At 34.7% G+C, this 23,086-nt stretch overlaps 2 protein-coding genes and 1 pseudogene across 2 annotated transcripts; 1 reads left to right on the top strand and 2 right to left on the bottom strand.

Moving 5' to 3' along the window:
• Nucleotides 1–725: 725 nt before the first annotated feature.
• LOC142613353 (putative glutathione peroxidase 8) lies at nt 726–5,024 on the top strand. The gene is made up of 6 exons (XM_075785670.1): nt 726–897; nt 2,790–2,866; nt 3,089–3,150; nt 3,499–3,617; nt 4,443–4,610; nt 4,748–5,024. Exons 1-6 carry the CDS (start codon nt 844–846, stop codon nt 4,781–4,783), a joined length of 516 nt encoding a protein of 171 aa, XP_075641785.1. The 5' UTR covers nt 726–843; the 3' UTR covers nt 4,784–5,024.
• Nucleotides 5,025–5,991: 967 nt separating this feature from the next.
• On the bottom strand, nt 5,992–14,037 carry LOC142612381 (subtilisin-like protease SBT3; annotated as a pseudogene).
• On the bottom strand, nt 13,848–21,819 carry LOC142613641 (AT-hook motif nuclear-localized protein 5-like). The gene is made up of 6 exons (XM_075786079.1): nt 21,562–21,819; nt 20,593–21,417; nt 19,790–19,857; nt 18,851–18,982; nt 14,690–14,848; nt 13,848–14,294 (listed from the first exon to the last, which is right to left on the bottom strand). Exons 2-6 carry the CDS (start codon nt 21,029–21,031, stop codon nt 14,058–14,060), a joined length of 1,035 nt encoding a protein of 344 aa, XP_075642194.1. The 5' UTR covers nt 21,032–21,417; nt 21,562–21,819; the 3' UTR covers nt 13,848–14,057.
• Nucleotides 21,820–23,086: the final 1,267 nt, after the last annotated feature.

Below are 23,086 nucleotides of genomic sequence, written 5' to 3'. Positions count from 1 at the left end.
AGATGATTCGCACAATAAAAGGTGATATTGAAACATATGCTTTAAAAACAGTAATAGGGACTAAATTGAAAGCCTTATAAATTTGCCAGAGAAAACATCAATTTTTTTGTTTAATTTAATTTCAAATTTCCCAATTTTATATAATTGTATTGGTTAAAACTAAATTACAGTGAATACCCTTTTAGGGTAGTTCATCGTAATATTACATTACGCTGTAATATTATACTATTGTAATTTTACGTTAATGTAATCTCATACAAGAATACAATATAACATTGTTTAGGAAGCGATGAGATTAAGATGATGCGATATATTTTATAATTTTAAATTATGATAATATTATAAAAAATAAAATAAATAAAAAATTTTAATGTCATATCATCCTAATGTACATCATATTAAGGGCACATTATAGCAAACCGAACGCCCCTTTAAAGTTTGCGCTAGCCAAGTCTAAGACATTATAAAATTGACCAATTTGATCCCTAAACTGTTACTCATTTTTCTCCACTCTTGGTAATTAAACACCAAATTGAATAGTTTTGAAATATCAAAAACTTAGCTAGTATTAGCTCAAAGTTAACTGTATTTTTGTACTCTAAAATGAACCAATTCTACAGTCTCTCCAAACATCATTATCCAGGAGAAAAAACATCATTATCTAGGAGGAGAGAGAGAGAAGATTTTACAAGTGTCAGAAGAGTAGTGCTTGAAAGCGGAAAAGTCAAAAAGCATGCTTTATTAACATCTCTCTGCTCCCCAAAGTTGTTGCTTTGTGTTGTTCTGTCTTCTGTCATTTGTGTTGTTCTTATTTTTCTTGTTCAGAAAAGAAAAGATTATAGGATGGCAAGCCAACCAGCAAAGGAGCAACAATCGATCTACAACTTCACTGTCAAGGTTAGTCTCTTGCATTAACATGTGTGCCTTTTAATCTTTTTTGATAAGTTGCTTGCTTGTACAGTTTTTGCTTTGTTACTATCATTTTAGCTCGGTTTCTGTGATTGTAAGATATAAAAGTACATTTTTTTAACATGGGTATTCTTTTTCCAGTCTTGGTTTTCTTAAGGGTTATTGAATTTACGATGGTTGGTTTATCATGTACAAAGTACTGAAGTAGAACTGATTAATACGTCTTATTGCTCTTCTTTGAGGAAGATGACCAGTGTTTTAGACCAAATTGTAACATGGGTGGTCCCTTTACACTTTAAATGATCAACCGGTCTCTAAAGCATTATATAAATGTTAAAAGCTTTGGATATTGAGTATTTTGTTATAGCATGTTTACCAGAAGCTTCTGAAAATTTTGCTTTAGTCCGGAGTTAGCAATCAAATAGATAGTGCAACCAAAGTCAAGATCAATTCAAGTATGTCACCACAATCCAAACACAATAAAGATATTTAAATCAATAAAAGGCACACAAAGATTTGGTGATGAAGTGGAAAACCTGTAAAGAACTCTTCATAGGAAAAACCACTCCTGGGCTAACCAATCCCTTAGGAACTTTCATTATAGAAGAAGCAATTACAATAATTTAAACTTTTGTAAACAGACTCTCTATGCAACCTCAACAAAAGATAGGGACCCCAAAACTTGAAAATTCTTCTACGAAGATTTCCTCCACAAACAAACTCGTCTACAAATTTTTGTAGTGGGTGATGCAAGCCTAGTTATGGATCCGATTTGAAGAAGACATGATCTCAAACTGGAACATCTCTTTAATAATTAAGGGCATATGGAAGTTAATGTTGAATTTTGAATCTTGTTTGTTTAATAGAGTTAGCAGGTCTGCAAACTCAGCTACTCATGAGCTCGGTCAATGGGAAACAAAGGCTATGTTCTCTGGATGGGTGGAACCAGCTCAATTTCCTCCAACCCTTGACAGTGCTCCCATGGCTGATTCTTGTAATAACCTCCTTTGTGCAATATAATGAACTTTTTTTAAGCAAAAATAGAAAAACAAACTTAGAAAGTGAGTGTGTCAGTTTATAACCATCTAGTTTCATCTCCAATTCAAGAAGAACCGGTACATTAGGTTCATATACAATGCTTAAATACCTTGAGTAAAAGCAATGTATCCTAGGGAAATTCTTTGAGCAGCTTTCTTATCACATACAAATAAATTTATATTCTTTGGATTACATAGAATATATAGTAGAAACAGATGCAACTTAGGCATGGAAATAAGGCTCTTGAGAAGCACAAGAAAGAAAGAGAGGTGGTTGAAATGGTTACCCTCTGCTCAAATTGGGAGCATGGTAATCAAATTATTTCCAGTTTTTGTGTCTTGGGCTTTTGATCATTGTCCAATACAATAATATTACCCTTCTATTCCATATAGGTGCATGCATAATTTTCTTACGAAAGAAGAAAAATAAAATACATGAGTTTCTTTTTTCTTATCATATTCCTTGAAACAGATGAATAGAAAAGTACCCAATAGTAATGGTTGAAGGGATGAAGAACAAGACTAATGAATTTAAGAAAAATGAATTAAAATAAAAGATTCTGTGCCGATGTAAATATTCCACAGTGGCGAGGGATATAGGTCTCTTTTGCTTCATTAAAGCCTAAAAAAAAGTCCTAATATCATTTTTAAGGCTTCAAGGCTGAGAATCATTAGAAGGATCTTACCGAAATTATCATTTACAATCTTAAAATGCTTGTTGCATTGATATCTACTTGGTATATATCTGTACTAAATCTTTGCCCTAAAACTTTAGATATGATTCCTATTTGTTATTTCATTATATTTAAGAGTTGTATGCTAATGCTTGCTTCCACTTTGCAGGATGCTAAGGGAAATGATGTAGATCTTAGCACTTACAAGGGAAAGGTCCTCCTGATAGTCAATGTTGCCTCCAAATGGTATCATGCATCTGCTTCATTTTTTCTTCTTTATAATTATTACAAACCTATTTTCCCTAAGAAATTATAGATATAGTTGAAGTAAGTTGTTCTCTACTATTTGGGATTGGAGCTGATCTTATTCCTTAGAATTTTCCCTTACTATGCAAAACTAAGCATCCATAGTATTCTTTTTTCACTATTAAAAATATCTATTTATTGCTTGCTTGTCTATTCATGCAGTGGCATGACCAACTCAAATTACACAGAGTTGAATCAACTATATGAAAAGTATAAAGAACAAGGTTTGGAATTCTAACCTTTGCATAATTGCACTGTAGTTTCTTGCCTGTCGTTTCAAGAACCATTACATTTATAAATTAGTCTAAAAAATGACATTCTTGGGCTTACAAACGTTGTTTTCTTACATGTGGTCCTGTGTCCTTCCTTATCTCTTCCTTGTTCTCTGAGAACAATTGCATGTGCACACATGTCTGAATCTTGTGTCTGTATGGTATCAGGAAATCACTGATACACACAATGAGTACAGCATCAGTTATTTATAAATCAGGCATTAAGAATAGTTTGGGAGCTCACGTTGACATTATACTATTTTCATTATTTTCTGTATCATGTCCTGGGGCTTGATGCAGGCCTGGAGATACTGGCGTTTCCATGCAATCAGTTTGGTGAGGAGGAACCAGGAAGCAATGATCAGATTGTGGAGTTTGTCTGCACTCGCTTCAAATCGGAATTTCCTATCTTTGACAAGGTAGATCTGAGAAAAGTGGAATTACGTTGCATTTATGCTTTAATAGCTGCCTCCTTATTACACACCTTCTTAGGTCACTACAAATATAGGATTTTTTTCCCCTTTTATTTTCCAAATTTTCATTCCCTTTGGCCTCGGATGGTGAACAAAATAGAATGGTTTTGGTGTGCTTGGTATTTTAAGATTACAATCAAATTTTATTTGTGTTTGCATCCACATTATAAAGTTATCTATAAGACATCTTAAAGAAACCGCATCAACAATTGCATCTCGGGTCGCATTGGGCGATCTAATAATTGTTGTACAAACAGCATTGCGCTGCCAAAAAAGATTCTGAGAGTGAATATTATTGGACCCCACCCTAGTGTCATTTAGCACTCCTGCCCTTGTATTTCTTTCTTGTCTTCCCTCTTATTCCATTCAAACAATAGTGGGCTGCTGAATTTTCTGTATGCCACTAAAAAGGACAGGATCTTCTGCACCCAGATGGGAAATTCATCAAAAATAACTGAGTCATTTATCTTTCTGTTAAAAAAGCAACAAAGGGTGCAAACATGATTGTGGTGCATGTGCATGCACACACTTCAAACTTATTAAAGTTAAATTAATTTCATATCTTCTAAATTGTACTAGTAGTATATCATTATATCTAATGGTATGTTTTCATTTCCTCCTTGTGTTGTTGTATATAATTTCTTGAACAGTAAGACATTTGAAAAAATTTACATGACCTTCTACTCTTCTTCCCTCTGGCTATTCCTGTTAAGGTTTGCAGCATTATAGTTATCATGATCTATGAGATATATTGCTCTTTACTTGTTTTAGATTGAAGTGAATGGTGAGAATACTGCTCCAGTGTACAAGTTCTTGAAGTCTGGAAAATGGGGGATAATCGGGGATGATATCCAATGGAACTTTGCCAAGTTTCTAGTTGACAAGGATGGGCAAGCTGTTGATCGTTATTATCCCACAACTTCTCCTCTTACCATTGAGGTAAAACCCAGTTTGCAGTTTATGTTTGATTCTCAAAGTTCAGTTGGCTTATGCTGCCTAATTGTTCTTTTATAGCAAAAGATCATCTTATTCTATCAAAGTGATGTAGTTCTTCTTGCTTTGTGACATTACTGCAGCATGACATCAAAAAGCTTCTGGGAGTGACTGAATGAATGCTATTTGGGAGGGGACATCCTATGTTTGAAGCCTTTGATGTGAACTTGGCTTTTGTGTTTGTGACTTTGTGCTTTTGTGTTTGTGTGCCTTACTGACTCGTTAGATTTGTATAATAGAATATTATGTGTGACTATGATGCGTATTTTCCTTCATCTGTGTTAGTTTTAGTTGGTTTGGAGTTGTTGCAATCTGAACAAAATCCTTTTCTATGTATTGATGCCGTTTATCAGTTTTTAATTTTTTTTTCCTTTAAAGTCAAAAGGAAATTTTTTACTAGATAGCTATAAGGCCAACTATATTGGTCTATCAAAAAGACATTCATAAAAGCAGCAATAGAAAGTATAATTTTGGATGGGATATAAAGACGGAAAATAATGCATATGGCTGCCCCTGATTAGTATGTTGAGAATCTGAACCTAAACACACAATTTTTGGTACTGATGCTTTGTTGTTGTTGGTTGTTGTTTGTAGTTAAGATAGTGTCGTTAACCACACCATATTGCTTGTGCAAGGAAAGAAGCAAAATGTGGATTTAGGAGATCGAAACAAAAATTTAAAATTATCAGGATGTAAAGGGTTGTCAAAAATGTAACTTTGAGATTCCGTGATGTGAAAGGTATTAATATGCGTAGATCCTTCTTCAGAATTTTGGGTAGTCCAGTACATCATCATGGTTAGTCCTTTTTGGGGTTTGTGGGCTGTACTCAGAAGTAGTTGATGAATTCGGGTATGGTATAGAAATCCTCCATTCTAAACTGTTACATAGTAGATCATGGTACTATAAATCTATTCCATATGGTGGAATGTATAATTTACGCAGAAGACTAAAAAGAAAGTACACAACTTTCTTCTTTCTTCTTTCTTCTTATTAGTATTATTATTTTTAAAAGGAATGAATGAACTGGTACCCGAAATTAAAGTAATGGTTGGGATGCAGAACCGGATTAATGAATTTAAGGAAAATAAAATACAGCATTACAAGGTGCTAAGTTATAACTTGCACATGGTGGTATGTAACCAAAAGCTTCATTGTAGCCCAAAGTCTAGTCAAACACTCATCAACCACAATGGCACTTAATTTCATTCCTTGGTAGGTTGGCACGAATTGTACATATATTGACAATACCAAAGCATCCTAGTCAGGATTTATATATAATCAATTTACTGATACATGCGTGCATGCATTTTCAATTTAGATTTACAATCAACACAAGCCAGTGTTTGTTTTATAGACATCAAGTGTTATTACAATAGGACTTCTAACCATGTGATTTCCATTTTCTTCAACCCAAACGAGTGTGCCGAATGAAGATTGTTCTTTCCATTCATATGTTATAGTGAGATTATATAATTTCTTTTCATTTCTCTTCCTAAAGATTAATTTATCTGGTGAAACCATAACTGTAGAACCCTCTGGTGCTGTCACCATTGCCTTGTAAGTTGAAACATCTTGTCCGACATTGGTTACAGTTCTTTGAAAGTTTTGAATGATTGAAGATGCCCTTTTCTTACGGAGTAGAACTATATATGATGGGTAATTGAGATCAGATGAAGGGCTTGAACAAAATTTGTGCACTGTTAAAATTCATGGAACATAAGAGATTCACGTAATCTTGTGGGGTTGCATCATAAAAAATATGGTAATAAACACCAAGTTATCCAAGTCATATTATGTAATAAAATAACATTATATTATTATATACTATCTTTATAATGCAATATGGACAACATCAATGAAATAAAAAAGAATAAAAAAGATAACAAATTTAAAACACAAAACTTAATCACATCAACCCAAAGTAGAGCACCAAATAATACAAAATTTATCAACCTAAAGTAGAGATGCAAGAAAAATATAATAAAATCCAACAAAAATGAGAGAGAGAGAGAGAGAGAGAGAGAGAGAGAGAAATAACCATTTATGTGTAAAAAAAAACTATGAATAGAATGGAAAAACTAAGGTTATGTTTGGTAACAGTTTTTGTTTTCTATTTTCAAAAACTTGTTTATGGGAATATAAAGAAAAAACATTTTTCTTGTATTTTTGAAATTAAAAACATGTTTGGTTAGTTGAAATTAAAAAAAAAAAACTAAAATATGTTGTTATTAGGATTTGAATTCTAATGCTAACTCATTAAATGAGACAGATTCATTAAATCAAATGCGTGTTTTCATTGACTTTTGAAAATTAGAAACTGAAAATAGCATTTTGCATATTTTTAGTTTGCTTCATAAATTGAGTTTTGAGAACAGTTTTTGTTTTTTGTCCATTTTGGGTTGCCAAACAAGTTTTTAAGTTTTAAAAATAAAAAATTATTTTTGAAAATAGAAAATAAGGGAAAAAAACAATTGCCAAACACACCCTAATTGTAAATTTATAATAAGTGGAGGGGAATTAGAAAAGCAAAAAATAAAGGAAGATAAAGGGATAGAGGAAAAGTGATATTAAGGTAAATAGTAGTGGAGAAATGAAAAGATAAAATGGAGAGGAAAAGTTAGAGAAAATATACAATAAGTTGGAAAATTAATAAGAAAAAAAAGACTTAAAAATAAGAGAAAGAATGTTGAAAATGGGTGGATGATGTTGCCGTTGATGTGACTCATCAGAAGCGTAGCAACAATAAATGCTATATTTTAATTTTTTTTTGACACAAGATAAAATTTCTACTCTAGCCTAATTTAAGTGTACATGTGTGTGAAACTCCCACCTGAAGACTTGAACCCCGATCCTTACCCCCGACACCCCACAAGCATTTACACTTGTAGGCGTTAATCTTGTTAAGTAGGTTGTTTGCTTTTCTTGCAATTTGTCTAATTCGAGTAGGCTTGATAACTTAGGCTTGGTAATTTAGGTATGATAATTTAGGATTTTCCTTGTTTTCATTGTTAAATTGTGAATTTCTCAAAAAGTCCTATTAAGTTGGGCAATTTCGAACCCCAAATCCATATCCTTGAAGTCAAATATTCACTTCAAGTAGTTTGGATCACTTTGAGTAACTTTTTTTTTGATAGAAAGATGCTGCAAATTTAATTAAAGGAAAGCCAAATCAGCTTGAAATACAACATTGATGTGTGGAGAAATATCATCAATGCACACCAATAAAATTGTGACATTTCTATCATGTCTAGCAAAATTATTAGCTACAAAATTGGCAAATTGATGTACATGAGAAAAAAGTAAAATTTATAAAGCTAAAGGATTTTGCAAAAAGTTTAGCATCAATGATTAAATATCTATTTGAATACAACGTTTGCATTTCAACGTCTACATCCCATGCAGTTTTTGTGGATCTTGTGCACTGTTCATGGGACTCGCAAACTACTTTTTTCCTATAAAAAAAAAAAATCTTTAAAACTGGGTCTCACGGTACTATTCACACATTTAAAAATTATTTTGCTACAATATTTTCAGTTTTTAACAAATAAGCAGTATCCAAACACACCCTAAGTAACCAAAAAGGGCAAGAGATTCTAATTCAGCTTTTAAGGAGTTTATAAATTGAAATATAAAAAAGAGACCGAAAGTATATAAAAAGTGGTTTCTACTCAAACAAGTGTACCATTTTGGGCTTAATATTAGTCTAAGTACATTAACATGTTTTTATATATTTTTTTAATTTTTTAAAATTATTTATTTTTTTATTGTGCCGGCCAAAGCATTCCAAAAATTCCTAATACAAACAGGTATCTAATTTGGTACATTTAAGAAGAGTAACTGTAAGTGCACAATTTGTACTCGAACCCAAATGAGTGATGGGCTCAGGCCCAAAGAGCTTTATACAATGAAATTTGTAGAGTATGGTTTGAAACCTAGGTTAGAGATATTGGGGAATTGATAAATAAGTTAGAAGGCCGCAATCCACGCAAATAAAAGATAAATATGGTAAAAAACTCTCCTCAGATGTAAGCCGATGACCACTTGTATAACCTTTCTTTTTCTAAGCAAAAGATTACAATTTTTTAGTTTCCAAAAAAAAGATCATCCTTCTTTTCTCTTTTGTCCTCTTATATCATTCTTCTTCTCCCTGTTTCATCCACGTGTAACACAAATTTTTCTCCTAGATACCTGCCCCATCCATCTCTTTCTTAAAGTCTTCAAACAATAGCTGGAAGGCTGAATATTATTGTTCAGAGATCATTTCTCCATTAATGCGGCCAGGGAGGTAGATGCAGGGCCTTTAATGCGGTGGTAACAGCTTTTTCCTCAAATATTTCTCACACGTTCCTGCTTCTAATGGGTGCTTGATCACGTCTTTACCCAACAGATCTTCCAGAATGCTATCTCTAAACCCTTTAGCAAGTCCCCTGGCCTTTATGGGGCCTGTCCGAGGAGATACTCCTCCTCGGACAACTTCTCGGCCCCATGCAGCGCGGACTGACCTGTAGGTCTCGAAGACTCTGACTGAACAGACTTATACCAATAAATTAGGCCCAAGGTCCAAACGTGCATTTAAGCATTTTTACCCCCCACAGTAACAATACTAGTTTAATAGCGGTTACAATATATTACATTGATAAGGCTGATAGTGATACGATATTGATTACCTTGATATTGACAATGGCAAACCATCTTAGTCAAAAATTTGATTTAGTGATTCATGAACTCATGCATTTTCAATTTAGATTTACAACTAACACAAGCCAGTGCTTGTTTTATAGACATCAGGTGATATTACAACGGGACTTCTAACCTTGTGATTTCCAATTTCTGCAACCCAAACAAGTGTGCCGAATGAAGATTTTTCTTTCCCTCTATATGTTATAGTGAGATTATATGTATTCTTTTCATTTCTCTTCCTAAAGATTAGCTTCTCTGGTGAAACCACAATCGTAGAACCCTCTGGTGCTGTCACCGTCACCTTGTAAGTCGAAGCATCTTGTCCAACATTGGTTACAATTCTGTGATAGTTTTGAATGATAGGTGGTTGAGATCAGAAGAAGGGCTTGAACAGCTATAACTGTTTGATCCAGTGAAATTCAAGACTTGTGTACTGTTAAAATTTATGGAGCATAAGAGATTCACATAGTCTTGCGGGGTTGCATCATAAACTAAACCAGGATCAAGTGCTTGATTTGGACGAATATGACCTGACCCCATGGCCAGAGGTGGAGCAATTTTCAAACCATGCCAAAGATGTCCCATAAGAAACTTTCAAAACCCGTGCATTGCCTAAGCTAATCAAAATGCAAGGGAGAGGAAGAAAATTCATATTCTCCACTACATATATTGAAGGATTATTGATGATAATTATAGCTGCTAACACATTTGAATCGAGCAATGACCACGCTTGAGATTTAAGCTTAGCATATTCACCACGGCATACAATAATGTCCTTAGGGACATTCCGTATTTTATCATACGGTCTCATGATCTTGGGGTAGAATAATATTGCATTTTGAAATAAGGTCTTACCAGGGAAAATGTTCCACCCAACAATGTCTTCCCCATTCCCTAGGGCTATAGTTCCAGCAAACCAACGATCAATGGTGCTAGCTGTGACTGTCATGACCCACGGATACCCATTCCGTATTCTTTGGTCACCTTGGAATCTGATGAGGGTGATTTTACGAGTTACCAAATACCTTAAGAAGGCTGACGGGAGTAGCAAGCCCGTCAGCTCTGGTCAATAAAACGTCTCCTTTTGACATCCATGGCTACACCTCATGTCTGACGGCGTTAGGCTGAAGGAAGAAAAGATGACGGAGTCAAAGCTGACGACCTTACCGGAGACATGCGTAGGCTGACGACCTTACCGGAGACCCGCGTAGGCTGACGACCTTAGGAAGCAAAAGCTGAAGGGGTAACCCAACCTTCATCCATAGCTTATTTTGTCCACTATGTACGTGCATATGAGGAAAGTTCTTGCGCTACACGTTTGGCCTTAGTCCAGAAAATTCCTATAAGGAAAAGAACTCTAAGAAATACGAAATTCCACGAGTTACTCTCCTAGAAGGAAAGAACTTCTTGACCAAGGCGTGAATTTCGGCCCAACGCTACTATATATACCCAAAACCCTCACAAAGCAAGGTACGCATAATTAATTCGACTCTGGCATTCTAGGGTTGTAAACAGACTCTAACTTGACCTTCGGAGGGTTTTTGGCCGACACCACACCGGTGCCCTTTGTTGGTCTTGTCTGTTGTTGTGCAGGTGTTGTTTCGAGTAAGGTGAGGACCACGTGACAACTGGTGGATTTTCGTTCATCATCAGAATCTATTTCCTGCTACAGTAGAAACCAACACACCTTCCTCCATGGCAATAAATGTAGCTTTTGCTAAATTATCTTCTTCTAGAGGTACTGACTCATTAAGAAAGACCATAGATAGGGAAATCACATCCACACCATCAGTAATGGCATGGTCTATGGCAGCAATAACATCGGATTCGTAGGTAGAAGATTTCCCTGCGACCTTGTACATGGCTAACCTAGCACGTGGTGCAACACCACTTGCTGTGCCGGTAGCATAGCCAAAAAAAGAAGCACCCTTTACGTAATTCCCTGCAACAATGGAGGAAGTTAATGTTCCATGACCAACCATGTCTCTTGCAGAGTTCACACTAATATAGAGGCCTGGTTTATTAGCTATCAGACCGTTGCCAAAGCTCCTAGCACCTATGAGCTTTTTATTACACATGGAGGCATTAAACTCTTGCGCTTCCTCACACTTTCCCTTCCATCTTTTTGGGTTTTTAGTCATGCCATCATCATTGAAGCTCTTACTTTCTGGCCAAATTCCGGTGTCAATGACACCAACAATGACACCCTCACCCTGATTTGAAGCTAGCCATAAGCCAGTATTAGGATTGAGGGAGAGGAACTCGGGTGCGAGTCGTTTGAAACTTGAAAGTCCTGTCTTCAGAAGCCAAGACAAAACCCTGTGACTTCTATAGTGCCTCTAGTTCATCTTGAGAAGAGCAACAAAACCATGAATGGCCTGATCATTAACTGTATAGAAGTGATGGTGAAGACTCATCATAATCTGATGATGCATGATTTGTAGTTTGGAGGGAGTGAATGGTGGAGGAATACCAATTGTGATGATTGGTAAAGGCTTTTGGCATGAAGGTCATATCCATGCTTATAATATATGTTTTCCTTGATACTAACTTTGATTTGGCATGAATAGTTTGTAACAAGTACATAAGAAAGAACAAGTATATTAAAGGAACCCCATTGTCACTTTCATGGCTAGACGCTTGAAAAGTTAATGAGATTTGAATGAAAAGAATGTAGAAAATGGGAAAGGGAAAAGGTGACTTCGAGAATATTTATAGGTAAACTTCTTAAAACTAAATTGACCTTTGGTGAAAATTTAGGAGTGAAGGTGTTTCAATAAACTAATGTAACATCACAGTAGGAGAACAGAAGAAGTTTGCTTTTCATATGACTTAAGAGTTGGGACTTAAATTGTTAAACCTAAACAAAATCATATCTTTTCATAGCATGAGAGGTTAATTTTGTCCCCCTGTTAATTTTTATAGAAATTTACTATAAACAATTCACTTTTTTTCCCTAACTTAATTAAAACCCATTGCAGGCTCATTCCATTAGCATTACTGTATGTCTTCCAAGCTCAACTAGGTTGTATTGTCTAAAATGCGATTTTTCAAATTAGTTTCCATTAAACCACCAATTGAGGAATGATAATTTGAACGGTGAACATCTCCTCAAGAGATGCCAGTTGGCCTACAAGTCTTTTGTCAAATCTTCTCTAAAAAGTTTAAATCCATTTCTTACTCTAGTAAACTTATTGAAAATCCCTTCATTATACTAATAATTATGATTTCGAAACTATTCAATATGAAAATATAATGATTATGAAAAATTATTTCTCAAAAAATCAAGGCCAAATTGAATTAAATGATTGGTGTGAGATCAATTTCCTATATGTTAAAATATTCTTGGGAAGTTCCATTTCGATGATAACTTAGCTACAACTATCCTTGACAAACACTACAATGATGTCAAAATGACATATTCAACACTCGAAAATGTAAGCACATAGGAATCAAAGTGAAGACAATGGCTTTTGCAGAAACAATTTACTTAATGGCGGAAATGAACGACAGTTTTTCTTGTAAATCAAAAAAATTAACAAATAATCCAATTCTTATGATGGTGTCCAAATTGTAATTTTAGGGTTATATGTTGTGGAAGGTATTACTATTTACTATGTATAAATAAATTTTCAAAATTTTGGGTAATAAAGTTCAATATAATTAGGCCTAGTTTGGCCTTCCTTGCTAAAAGAGGTTATTTCTCGATTACTCCCTAGTATGGTTTTCTAGTACTTCATGTTGGAGACTATATGCATTTCACCCTTCATCATATTCAAATAATGGATATTATTGCTATAAAATTAAAAGGATGTTATTTTTCTAACTTTTCTTAAAAAGTTTTTTTTTTAATCAATCAAATAACAAGAGATTTAGTGACTTTCTTTGATTATTTTATTATTATTATTATTAAACACCAGTGTTGTGTTAACCCTCTAATACAACAAAAAGTAAATAATAATAAAAAGTCAAAGGCCTTATTGTCATTTACTTATCTATTATGGAAAATGTTCACTAGCATTAGTTTATAAATTATTTTTAAAATCATTTTATAGAAAAATAATAAAACAATTAATTTTATGACAATCATTTTAATTGTCATAAAATTAGTGTCAAAATTTTCTTATTATGATTTATTAACAATTGTCCTAAAAACGCTCATTAACATGACCTATCTATTATTCATCTCACTTTTCAGTATTAGCAGTGATTTTTTTTTTTTTTTCAGAAACGTATTAGCAGTGAAATATTATGTAATACATAGAATTACTATAGAATAATATAATTAAAACTTATGATAAAATCTCTTGTTAAGTATGAAAAAAGACCTTGTGTAAGAGACTAAAAGTGCATTTTGTGTGTTTTGTAAATCCAGATGCCTAAGATTTGCCAAGTGACACTGCTTTTTCCTCACTGAATTTAAATCATAGACATCTAGGAATTCTAGATTTTCCCCACGCATAAACCTAACACTTCAAATTATGAACTTTTAAGTAAGATCGTTTTGTGAGAATCTTGAAAGGATGGCTTTGTTACAGAACATGAGAATCTTGAAATGATGGCTTTGTTACAGAACATGTTAGCACAAACCCGTCACCCGTCATTGGGCAAACAAGCTGGAGTTGTAAAAGTTACAATTCTCTCAGAATCATCAAGTTCATATACAACAACACATATATACAAAATTGTCATGTGTCTGTTGCAGCAAACTTTCATCCACGCGTCAAGTCAATACCGGTGTGGGGGTTGTTTCTCAATTCAGCTTGCCGTGAACCATGCCAAACGTTTATCCCTGAGGGATTGTAATTTTGAGAAGACGGTGCACTAGTTGGTGTAGCTAACTTATCACTACGCTGAGCCTCAGAACCCTCGTTACCTATGGCACCAGCCAAGGCCAATTGTTTGGGCTTGGGTTTAGAACCGCCATATACAAAACTGCACACTACCACCTGCAGTGAGCAACATATTGATAATGTATTAGGCTCCCAAAACACAACAATGTATTCCCAACCACCCCCCAAACCACTGGCACTAGTAAATATTCGACCACCCCACATGTATACACAATCAGCTATAAACATCACAAAAACTTATCAAAATAAAACCATAGCATATTACCAAACACACATGTTAAATGAAAAACCCCTCCCCCTCCGCCTCCCCCAACACACCCCCCCCCCCAAAAAAAAAAAAACTTTTCATCTCCAGAGCACACATTCCATGCCGCATCCACATGCACATGAACATCTATTCCCACACAAGCAGTATGCAAGCATGATGACATTCCAATCAGGCCTAGTATTCTAGGAAGGTATGACAAAATTCAGGGCAATCAAGGAAATACCTGAACTGGGCTAGATGCAATAAGCATTGCAATACCACCACCAATAACATGACCATCAGCACTTGAAAGAGAAGCACTTACGCCACCGGTACGATTACGTGGGCCACCATCTTCAGCAACCAAGTAGGAACCAGACAAGCATAATATCTGGAAACGGCCCTATTAAAAAAAAAACAGAAAAAAAAAATTATAAATTGTTTGAAAAGAAAAATATATATACCAGAAAATATGATACACAAGAAATGGCCAAAAGCTTATCTAACTGCAAAAACTAACTGTGCAGAGTAGATGTTGGGAAAATTAAAAAAAAAAAATAGTAAAACAGTGCATAACATCATACAACATTTTATTTTATTGAATTTTTTGATAAGTAATAAAGATTTATTGATATAAAAAAAGAAACACCAAGTACAGAGGGAGTATACAAGGGGGCTGTTATTGCATAGTCTGGGCCTATGCTCCCTCTCTCTCTCACAGAGGGGTGGGTCCCACCCACCCTGGGGCCCACCCCTCTGTGAGAGGCAGGGAGCAATAATTTTCTGAATACAAGGGTGTACAGATCAAATACAAAAATTACATAAATCAAGTAAATCCAAAATTGAAGAAAAGGGTTGGTTTCTCCACACTAACCAGTCCAATAAGGTTCTAAAAAATAATAACTTGAGACCAGGCATAGAATGCTCATTATCTTCAAAGCACCTACTATTGCTTTCTTTTCTTTCCTTCCAAACACACCACATCATACACCATTTTATTTCTGTTCAGTAACATCATTGTTCACCATTTCAGCATTGACAAAGGACATGTGCGTCGAGGGAGGGATGATGTCCATGAAACTTCTGTATACTCATCTCTAAAGCCAATGCTGCACAACTTAAATCCACAAAGATGCTCAATGCATCACATTGCCTCAACCATACTCTAAAAATGACCTCATTAAGCTGAAATTTGATAGCTCAAGACAAGTTTAGGCTAGTATAGGCCCCACAAAGTCCTATGTTGAGCCCAAGTTGAATGTTAATCAAACCTTAATATGCACAATTATGTACATTTGGTTCAACCGTGTTTTGAAGTTGAAAAGCCCTGAGAGTCACGAACCAACCCCATCAATCCCCACAATAGTCCCTTTTTTTTGTATAGTTACAACAAGGAGGGGGTATTTGAACCCTAAATGTCATGGAAACACCAGGAGGTGCTAACTAATTGAGCTACAAGGCTTTTGACCACAACAATCACTAACTTAACTCAAGTCCATTACAATTCTCAATTCACTACAACACCGCCATTGTGAACTTTTTTTCTTTTTTTGACAAGTGCTCACCAATCACTGCCTTTGTAAACATGTCACTATCACCTCTGTTTCTGAGGTTCACTCCTCTCATCAAAAGCAGCAATCAAAAGCAACTAATTCTATCTATTACTAACTAATCCCACTAATTATCACAAACTAGGATAACTCAATACTGCTAGAATGAAATTGTTTAACTTGAACCCATCACCATTTTCTCTTACTACCAGCAGTACCACTTTACATGAGCTTCAAATTTCAGAAACTCCATTCTGCCCCTATCACCAACCTGGCCCTGCTTGATGTTGCATTCTCTATTTCACAGTATCGCATACCAACCACAGTTATACACTAGCCTCCCTTGAGGCTTGAAGAAATGTAAGAAACCCCCTCATATTTCCAAAAGTTGGCACTTAACCCCCTCTAGTTATTATTTAATTTTTTTTTTTAAATCTTATAATCAATTGGGTTATTAAACATTATTTTGAGGTTATGCTGGATGGGAATTTAATTTTAAAAATATGTATTTTGACGATTTGCAATGGACATAAATGGTCATAATGGGTTAATTATCATTTGAATCAAAACCTCAAGGGGTGGAGTGTCACATATAAAAATAAGAGTCCCCAATCCTTAAGCAAGGTTATTATAATTTACCTTAATAATAATAGTAATAATTATAAAAAGAGCATCACAAACCAAACGTTTAAAGGATCTCCTCTAGTAAAAGCTTTAAAAACTATTTCTTTCAATCAAGAAGTTCATCCATTTAAAGAGAAAACACCTTTCCCCAAAACCTACAAAAGCCAAGGGGTTGTTTGGCTCACCCTCTTTAAAATGTGTTTTCAAAAAGGATAAATCTGGTTTTGAAATGGATTTCCAAGACATATTTTTGTATAGGTTTTAAATGTAAAAGATGAAAAAAAAAATTATTTGGCAAATGTATCTCAATTTCAAGTTTTTTTTTTTAAAAAAATATTTATTTATTTACCTCAATAACCCAAAAAACCAGCTCACACACACACACACACACAAATCACCCAACCAACTCCGGAAAAATATCACAAATCACCCAACAAAAAACCTCCCCAAACATCACCCCAAGAAATCACAATGGACCAACTCTGGAAAAATCCATCGCTTTGGATCACAATCATCATTGTTGTCTCTCCACAGAATACCCCTGTTGTACCATCTTCACAATCTTCGTCATCCAATGGCTCGCATTTCTTGTCATGATGTTTAGGCCAGTTTCACCTCCCTTGCCTCTTGTTGTGGGACCACTTGTGCCTCAGATTGCAGTCTCTGCTCATTGTGGGAGAGCTCTCACCAAATTGGTGGTGGTGATTGGAGGAGTTGTGGTGCTTGTCATTTGTAGGCAGGGTGGTTGCTCTTTTGGGGTGGAAGAGAGAGACATGTGCTGTGTTGATTGGAGTAAAGCACGGATGGCAATGGGGGAAGAAAAAGGGAGAGGAAAATGTGGTTTTCAATTATTTGGTTTGAGTGACACAGGAAAGGAAAAAAGATGGGTTGGATGTTTTCCACCCGATCCCACCATTTTTTTTTTCATTCCAAATCGGTAAGAAAATATGAGAGAAAATGGAAATAAGAAGAAAAGTACAAAATTACCCCCACTTTTTCATCCTTTCACTTTTGATAATAAGCACATGGTTGTAATTTAACCTTTACCCTTCAACTTTTCTATCCTCTTTACCAAACACACATAATGGAAAATATAAACATTTTCTATCCTCACTTTCTCATCCTCCTAACATTTTCCATCTCCCCCTTTTTCCATCCTCCCAACCAAGCATAGCCTTGGAGAGAAGAAAGAGTTGGAGAGGGAGAGCTAAAGAAAACAGAAAATGAAAAATGAAACACCAAAAAGATGTTTTCACTTTTGGTGTTTACACATTAAATTTAAGATAAGGTTTTTAAGATGTGTTTTTTAAACAAGATTTTAATGATTTTTTTTTTAAAGCCCAACCAAACAAGCCCTAGGACACCCATTTTAAATGATAAAAACTGTTTTTAAAATGACCCCTCCACTTTTTCATTCTTCCACTTTTAATGATATGAGCATCATAATAATTTACTCTCTATCCTTCTACTTTTACATCCTCTCTAATAGAAACACATGAAAGAAAGACATTTTCTACCCTCCAACCATTTTCCTCCCTTCCAACCAAATAAAACCTAAGTAATCCTTTGTCCTCCCCACACCCCCCCCCCCTCCCAAGAAAAAAAAAAAAAAAAAACCTATTCCCTTGTTCTGCCAGCTATTGCATCCACTCACCCTTGGAGCTTAGAAGCACACTTAAAATCCCAACCCTCAAGTAACATGCTTACAGCCTCTAACCCAAAACTCATACCATATGCAAAATTTTTCTCTAATTCTTAAACATAATCCTCAAAACTTAGCCTAATTTGGTTAGCTCTGACTGCACTAATTAAGCACTGAAGCTATTGTAGTAGGTATAAAATGAATACACGGCCGCTCTCATATCTCATTTGTCAGTAAAAAAGAACTGTTCTGTTCAACAGTATTTATATACTAAATATATCAACTTTGAAACGAACTATAGTATATATCATATAGACAAATTAAGAGCAGAGAGAACAGTTTACACTTTGAAATAGTATACATATTAAAAAAAAAAAAAAAACCATAATTTATATGTTGGATCCTACATGGGTTTGTATATAATGTCTTTGCACAAAGGAAAGAGAAACTTCAACCTTCATATCCTACTCTCAGAATAAAAATTCAAATAATGACTGACTGAGAAGACATCACAATGGAATACTGTGTGTGTGTGTGTGTGTGTGTGAGAGAGAGAGAGAGAGAGAGAGAAATAATTGAATGCTTCAACCTCATATGTGACACTGACACCCGTAGATGCAGGTTGCCGTAGTGTTACTGAAGAAACTGTACCAGTGCCCGACAAGATGCACAGAGCCCTTGGTCTCTGTTGTGAAAATGACAGTATTTTTGCAACAATGTCCTGCAAAGAAAAATACTCATAAAGAAAAAACGTCCTGCAAAGAAAAACATGAAACAATCACCCTAATAATTAAAGATTAAATTTAGCATGCCCTTGAGCAATAACTGTGAAGTATTCAGTTGCCACCAAACCAGAGATCCAACATAGAGGCCTTTACTAAAAGCCACTTATAGCAACATTTAACAAGACTTGGGGGCTGACATTGATACATGCAAAGTTGTACATGTTTGCAGCAGAACAATACGTATTTGCACGGATTTGCATGTAATTGTGACTTTCTTCCCAATCTATATTCTTCTGATGGATCTCATCTATAAAACTATATGGTCCAATTTCCAGTATGTGTAACTACACCATATATATTGGATATATTACAAACAATATTCATGTAGCTTATATGTCACAACACATAAAGGATCATACTTTATTCATCATCTTATCACTTTTTTCCTAACTATCACCTGTGTACAACACTACAAGAAAACCTTTGGAATCTATTGCCATCAATATAAAAGCTATGTGAATCACAAACCTCTACCAAGTTATAGAAGGAAACCTTTAACAGATCATAAAGCACTATCTGTTTGCATCCCTGGAATCATTCAGTTTTCAAGTTTTTTCTACCCTACATGAGGAAGCAATTTCTACTAGTGTTCACATGTAATCTGTCTCAACAGCTAAGAAAAGGAAAACAGACAATTATGGGTATATAACGTCAGCCTCTTGGGCTCTCTCAGAGGAATTTGGTGAACTCAATATGTGCATCATATTTTAGATGTCTAAGTAATTTAAACGTATGTAACATACCTCCCCAACTCCAATGGTGATAACATGTGGTGCAAAAGCCATTCCAGCTGAATTGTTCATCCATTCACCTATGAAAACAAACATAAAGTATTGAAAAAGAATCCACAGACCTCTCTGTACACACACCAAAATTAAAATTTCAATCAGCTATTACTAACATGATCTTCAGTTACATAAGGACTGTAAAGTATTGAAGCTAGAAAATGGCCAGGGCCTCTCCTTATTGCAATGATTTACCTCAATTTTACAACTCCTGATTATGTCTACAAGATGTTCATTCTAATAAGGTTTCCAACTGCTAATGAGGAAGTCAAGGACACAGCCAATGAATGAACGAAGATATCCATTGGAAATTTCAGTAATCATTAAAACTGGCATGTGCTAATGAACAAGGTTAAAGATATCCATAGATCAAACTGATAAGAAAAACTACCAATGAATGGAAGTTATGAAACATGATGACAAGAACCAAAATTATTGCATGTTAGCCCAATAAAACAAATAAACAATGTTCAGTGAAATAGCACAATATGCATCACCCCATAAAACCCAAAGAGTCGTCTTCTTTTTTCAAGGGAATAAAGAAGAATTAGATAGGCACTAATTACTCCAGCAAAACTGTATCATTGGACAATTCTATGGCAATAAAAAAATAAGCATAATAATTAATCATTATCGAAATACAATATATGAGAATCAAATTGCTTTCTACCACACTGGAATATGAGTTACGAATATGGTCAAGATAGTGACAACATATCGAACTTAACATATACCAAAAACAAAACAAAAGCAAAATTTACCAAGATCAGCTAGTATCTGCTTCCTGCCAGTCCCAGGTGGCCACCCTCTGGCCCGCTTTTGGGATGATGAGTTTGATCCGGGTGTAGCATTAGGAGCAGCAGACATAGGAGACAATTGAAGAGAAACTGGGCCATCAGGACCATATTTCCTGGGCCTTCCTCTCTTCTTCTTTATAGGCTCACCAGATGGAACACCAGGAGACACTCCCATGCTAATGCCATGAGTGAAATTGGGATGTAGTGTTTCTACTGAAAATGTTGGTCCAACCGAGCTGACCCTGACATTGGACTGAGCTGGAATACCCTGATTGTGCAAGGGTCTGAACCCAGGTGGTACATGTATCATCCCAGACTGTGTTCCAGACCCACTAACTCCACCTCTATGCATGTAATATGAAGCTGACCCACTAGACAATGCCATGGCTTCCCTCCCATCCATGCATTTACTGATTGATTTGTTACTCAAAAACTTAAATATTTTGGAGCCTAAAGATTTTAACTTTATACCCTTTAAACCTGGATCCCTTAACTAGACTAGAGATTCTAAAATCATCACCAAAAGTTCAACCAGAAACGGAGCTTTCAAGAAACAAAAACAAAAAAAAGGGTTTTACAAGGGTTTTTCTAGGAATGGTGAAAAGCTAATCAAACACAACATAAATTTTGAATCTTTACTTCCAAAAAAAGAATGAAAAATAAATGACACAGATCTCCTTCTACCCTAAAATCTTCAAATTAGAAACACACGGAGATTCAAAATTAAGGGTTTTACAAGGGTTTTTCTTGAAATGGGGAAAATCTAAGAACCCAACAAAAATTGTTTATCTTTACCCACAAAAAAAAAAAAAAGGAAAGTGATGTTAAAAGCTGAAACAGTACTAAATCCTCAATAAAAAAAAATAATAAATAAATAAAAACAGAACTTCATAGAAGAAGAAATGTAGAAAAATCAGAAGCTCACAGACTTACAGACACTGAAGGTCAACAACCTTGCAGTTCCTGGATCATGCCTCAACCACCCAAGAGAAACAAAACCCTAGATTTGAAATGAAATCTAGGGTTTTGACAGGAAAATGCAGAAGGTGGAAAAAGAAGAAGACAAAAAGACAAGAAGGGGGGAGTTGGGGGAAGGAAAAGAAAATGAATTGACAAATATGAGCTTTTGAATTAAAAGTGGGTTTGTTTGTGTGTGAGTCAGTGCGTGTGTGTGAACTGTGCTACTATGAAGTGGTAGTAGTACTAGCAAAGACTAATGACTAAAGACTAAATAAGAGTAAAGACCATTACTTGTCCAAGCAAAAAAATAAAGAGAGTAAAGCCTTTTTCTTTCTTTCTTTATTGTAATGTTGTCAGGGCGGTAGGGGGGTGTATCTCTGACTATATGAGGGGAAGGACTAATGGTATTGGAGGGACAGTGTGGTGGCCCACCAAAAGTACCAAACTTAGATGTCCATGTCAGGGTGCTATTACTTAGGACATTGAGCCTCTTCTTTTTCTCTTTGTTTGTTTGTTTTTTTTTTTTTCTCTCTCTTTCAAACAAAGACTATATGGTACTTTAGCTGGTTTTGGTTAAGTCTTACTGTACTGATGTAAGCATGCATAGGATTTGAGAAGAGGAGAGAGAGTGTGTGACTGGTGTGTGGTCTTGAGAGACGGTCAAACAGTGTTCAAAGTTCAAATTGGGGAAAAAAATTAAAAATTAAAATAAAATAAAGAAAAAAAAATCAATATTTTTTTTTTTCATGATTGTAATGTAAAATAACTGATTTTTTTTTTAGAAGGGAAATATGAAAAAAAAAAGTTTCCTTTTTGAGAATCAAAGATAAAAAATTAAAAAAAAAAAAAAAAGGTTGGAAAGAACAAACAGCCGGAATTGTCTCCTAAAATTCACTGGTCAATACTCAATAGTGGAAAACATATGTATCATAGTGTGTGTTCCTACTAATGATTCTACATGTGAAAAACGAAAACAAAAAAATTCTACATGTGAGAATAGACTTGGTCTAATTCAGCAACCAAAAAAAAAAAAAAAATATATATATATATATATATATATATATATATATATAGACTTGGTCTAAAAGGTCTCTAAATTATGGTACATAAATTATTAAATTTGCAAAAAAAAAAATTATTAAATTTAGTGACTCCTCTTTTCTTTTCTTTTTTTAAGTCATCCTATAAATTTATCGTTCTTTTGTACGATTTTTCTTCTAAATGAGACAAGTGGTAGCTACTAACTTTCCTCATATGTTGTTGGCATTTTTATTTATTTATTTCTTTTTTTGAGAAAAATGGCATTTTTATACTTGATTGGTTGATTTCATGAAATATTGTTTAAACTTTAAATCAGGAATGGATGCTACATTATGGGAAAAATGATATTTTTGTAATATATTATAAGCCATATATGGTAGCATCAAGCGGGATTGAGATTATAATAAATTTCACAACTGATTCTTATTTAATTAACTCTTAACACCATTTTATTGTC

The sequence above is a fragment of the Castanea sativa genome, chromosome 10, assembly GCF_040712315.1.
Source record: "Castanea sativa cultivar Marrone di Chiusa Pesio chromosome 10, ASM4071231v1".
Classification (NCBI taxonomy): domain Eukaryota; kingdom Viridiplantae; phylum Streptophyta; class Magnoliopsida; order Fagales; family Fagaceae; genus Castanea; species Castanea sativa.
This window is presented reverse-complemented; position numbering and strand designations above follow the sequence as displayed.

Coding starts and splice junctions, on each gene's coding strand:
- LOC142613353 (XM_075785670.1), top strand. CDS start 844: ATGGCAAGCCAACCAGCAAAGGAGCAACAATCGATCTACAACTTCACT. Junction 3,151..3,498: donor TGAAAAGTATAAAGAACAAG/GTTTGGAATTCT, acceptor GGCTTGATGCAG/GCCTGGAGATACTGGCGTTT. Junction 3,618..4,442: donor AATTTCCTATCTTTGACAAG/GTAGATCTGAGA, acceptor TACTTGTTTTAG/ATTGAAGTGAATGGTGAGAA.
- LOC142613641 (XM_075786079.1), bottom strand. CDS start 21,031: ATGGATGGGAGGGAAGCCATGGCATTGTCTAGTGGGTCAGCTTCATAT. Junction 19,858..20,592: donor GCAGATACTAGCTGATCTTG/GTAAATTTTGCT, acceptor TTGTTTTCATAG/GTGAATGGATGAACAATTCA. Junction 18,983..19,789: donor TCACCATTGGAGTTGGGGAG/GTATGTTACATA, acceptor TTTTCTTTGCAG/GACATTGTTGCAAAAATACT.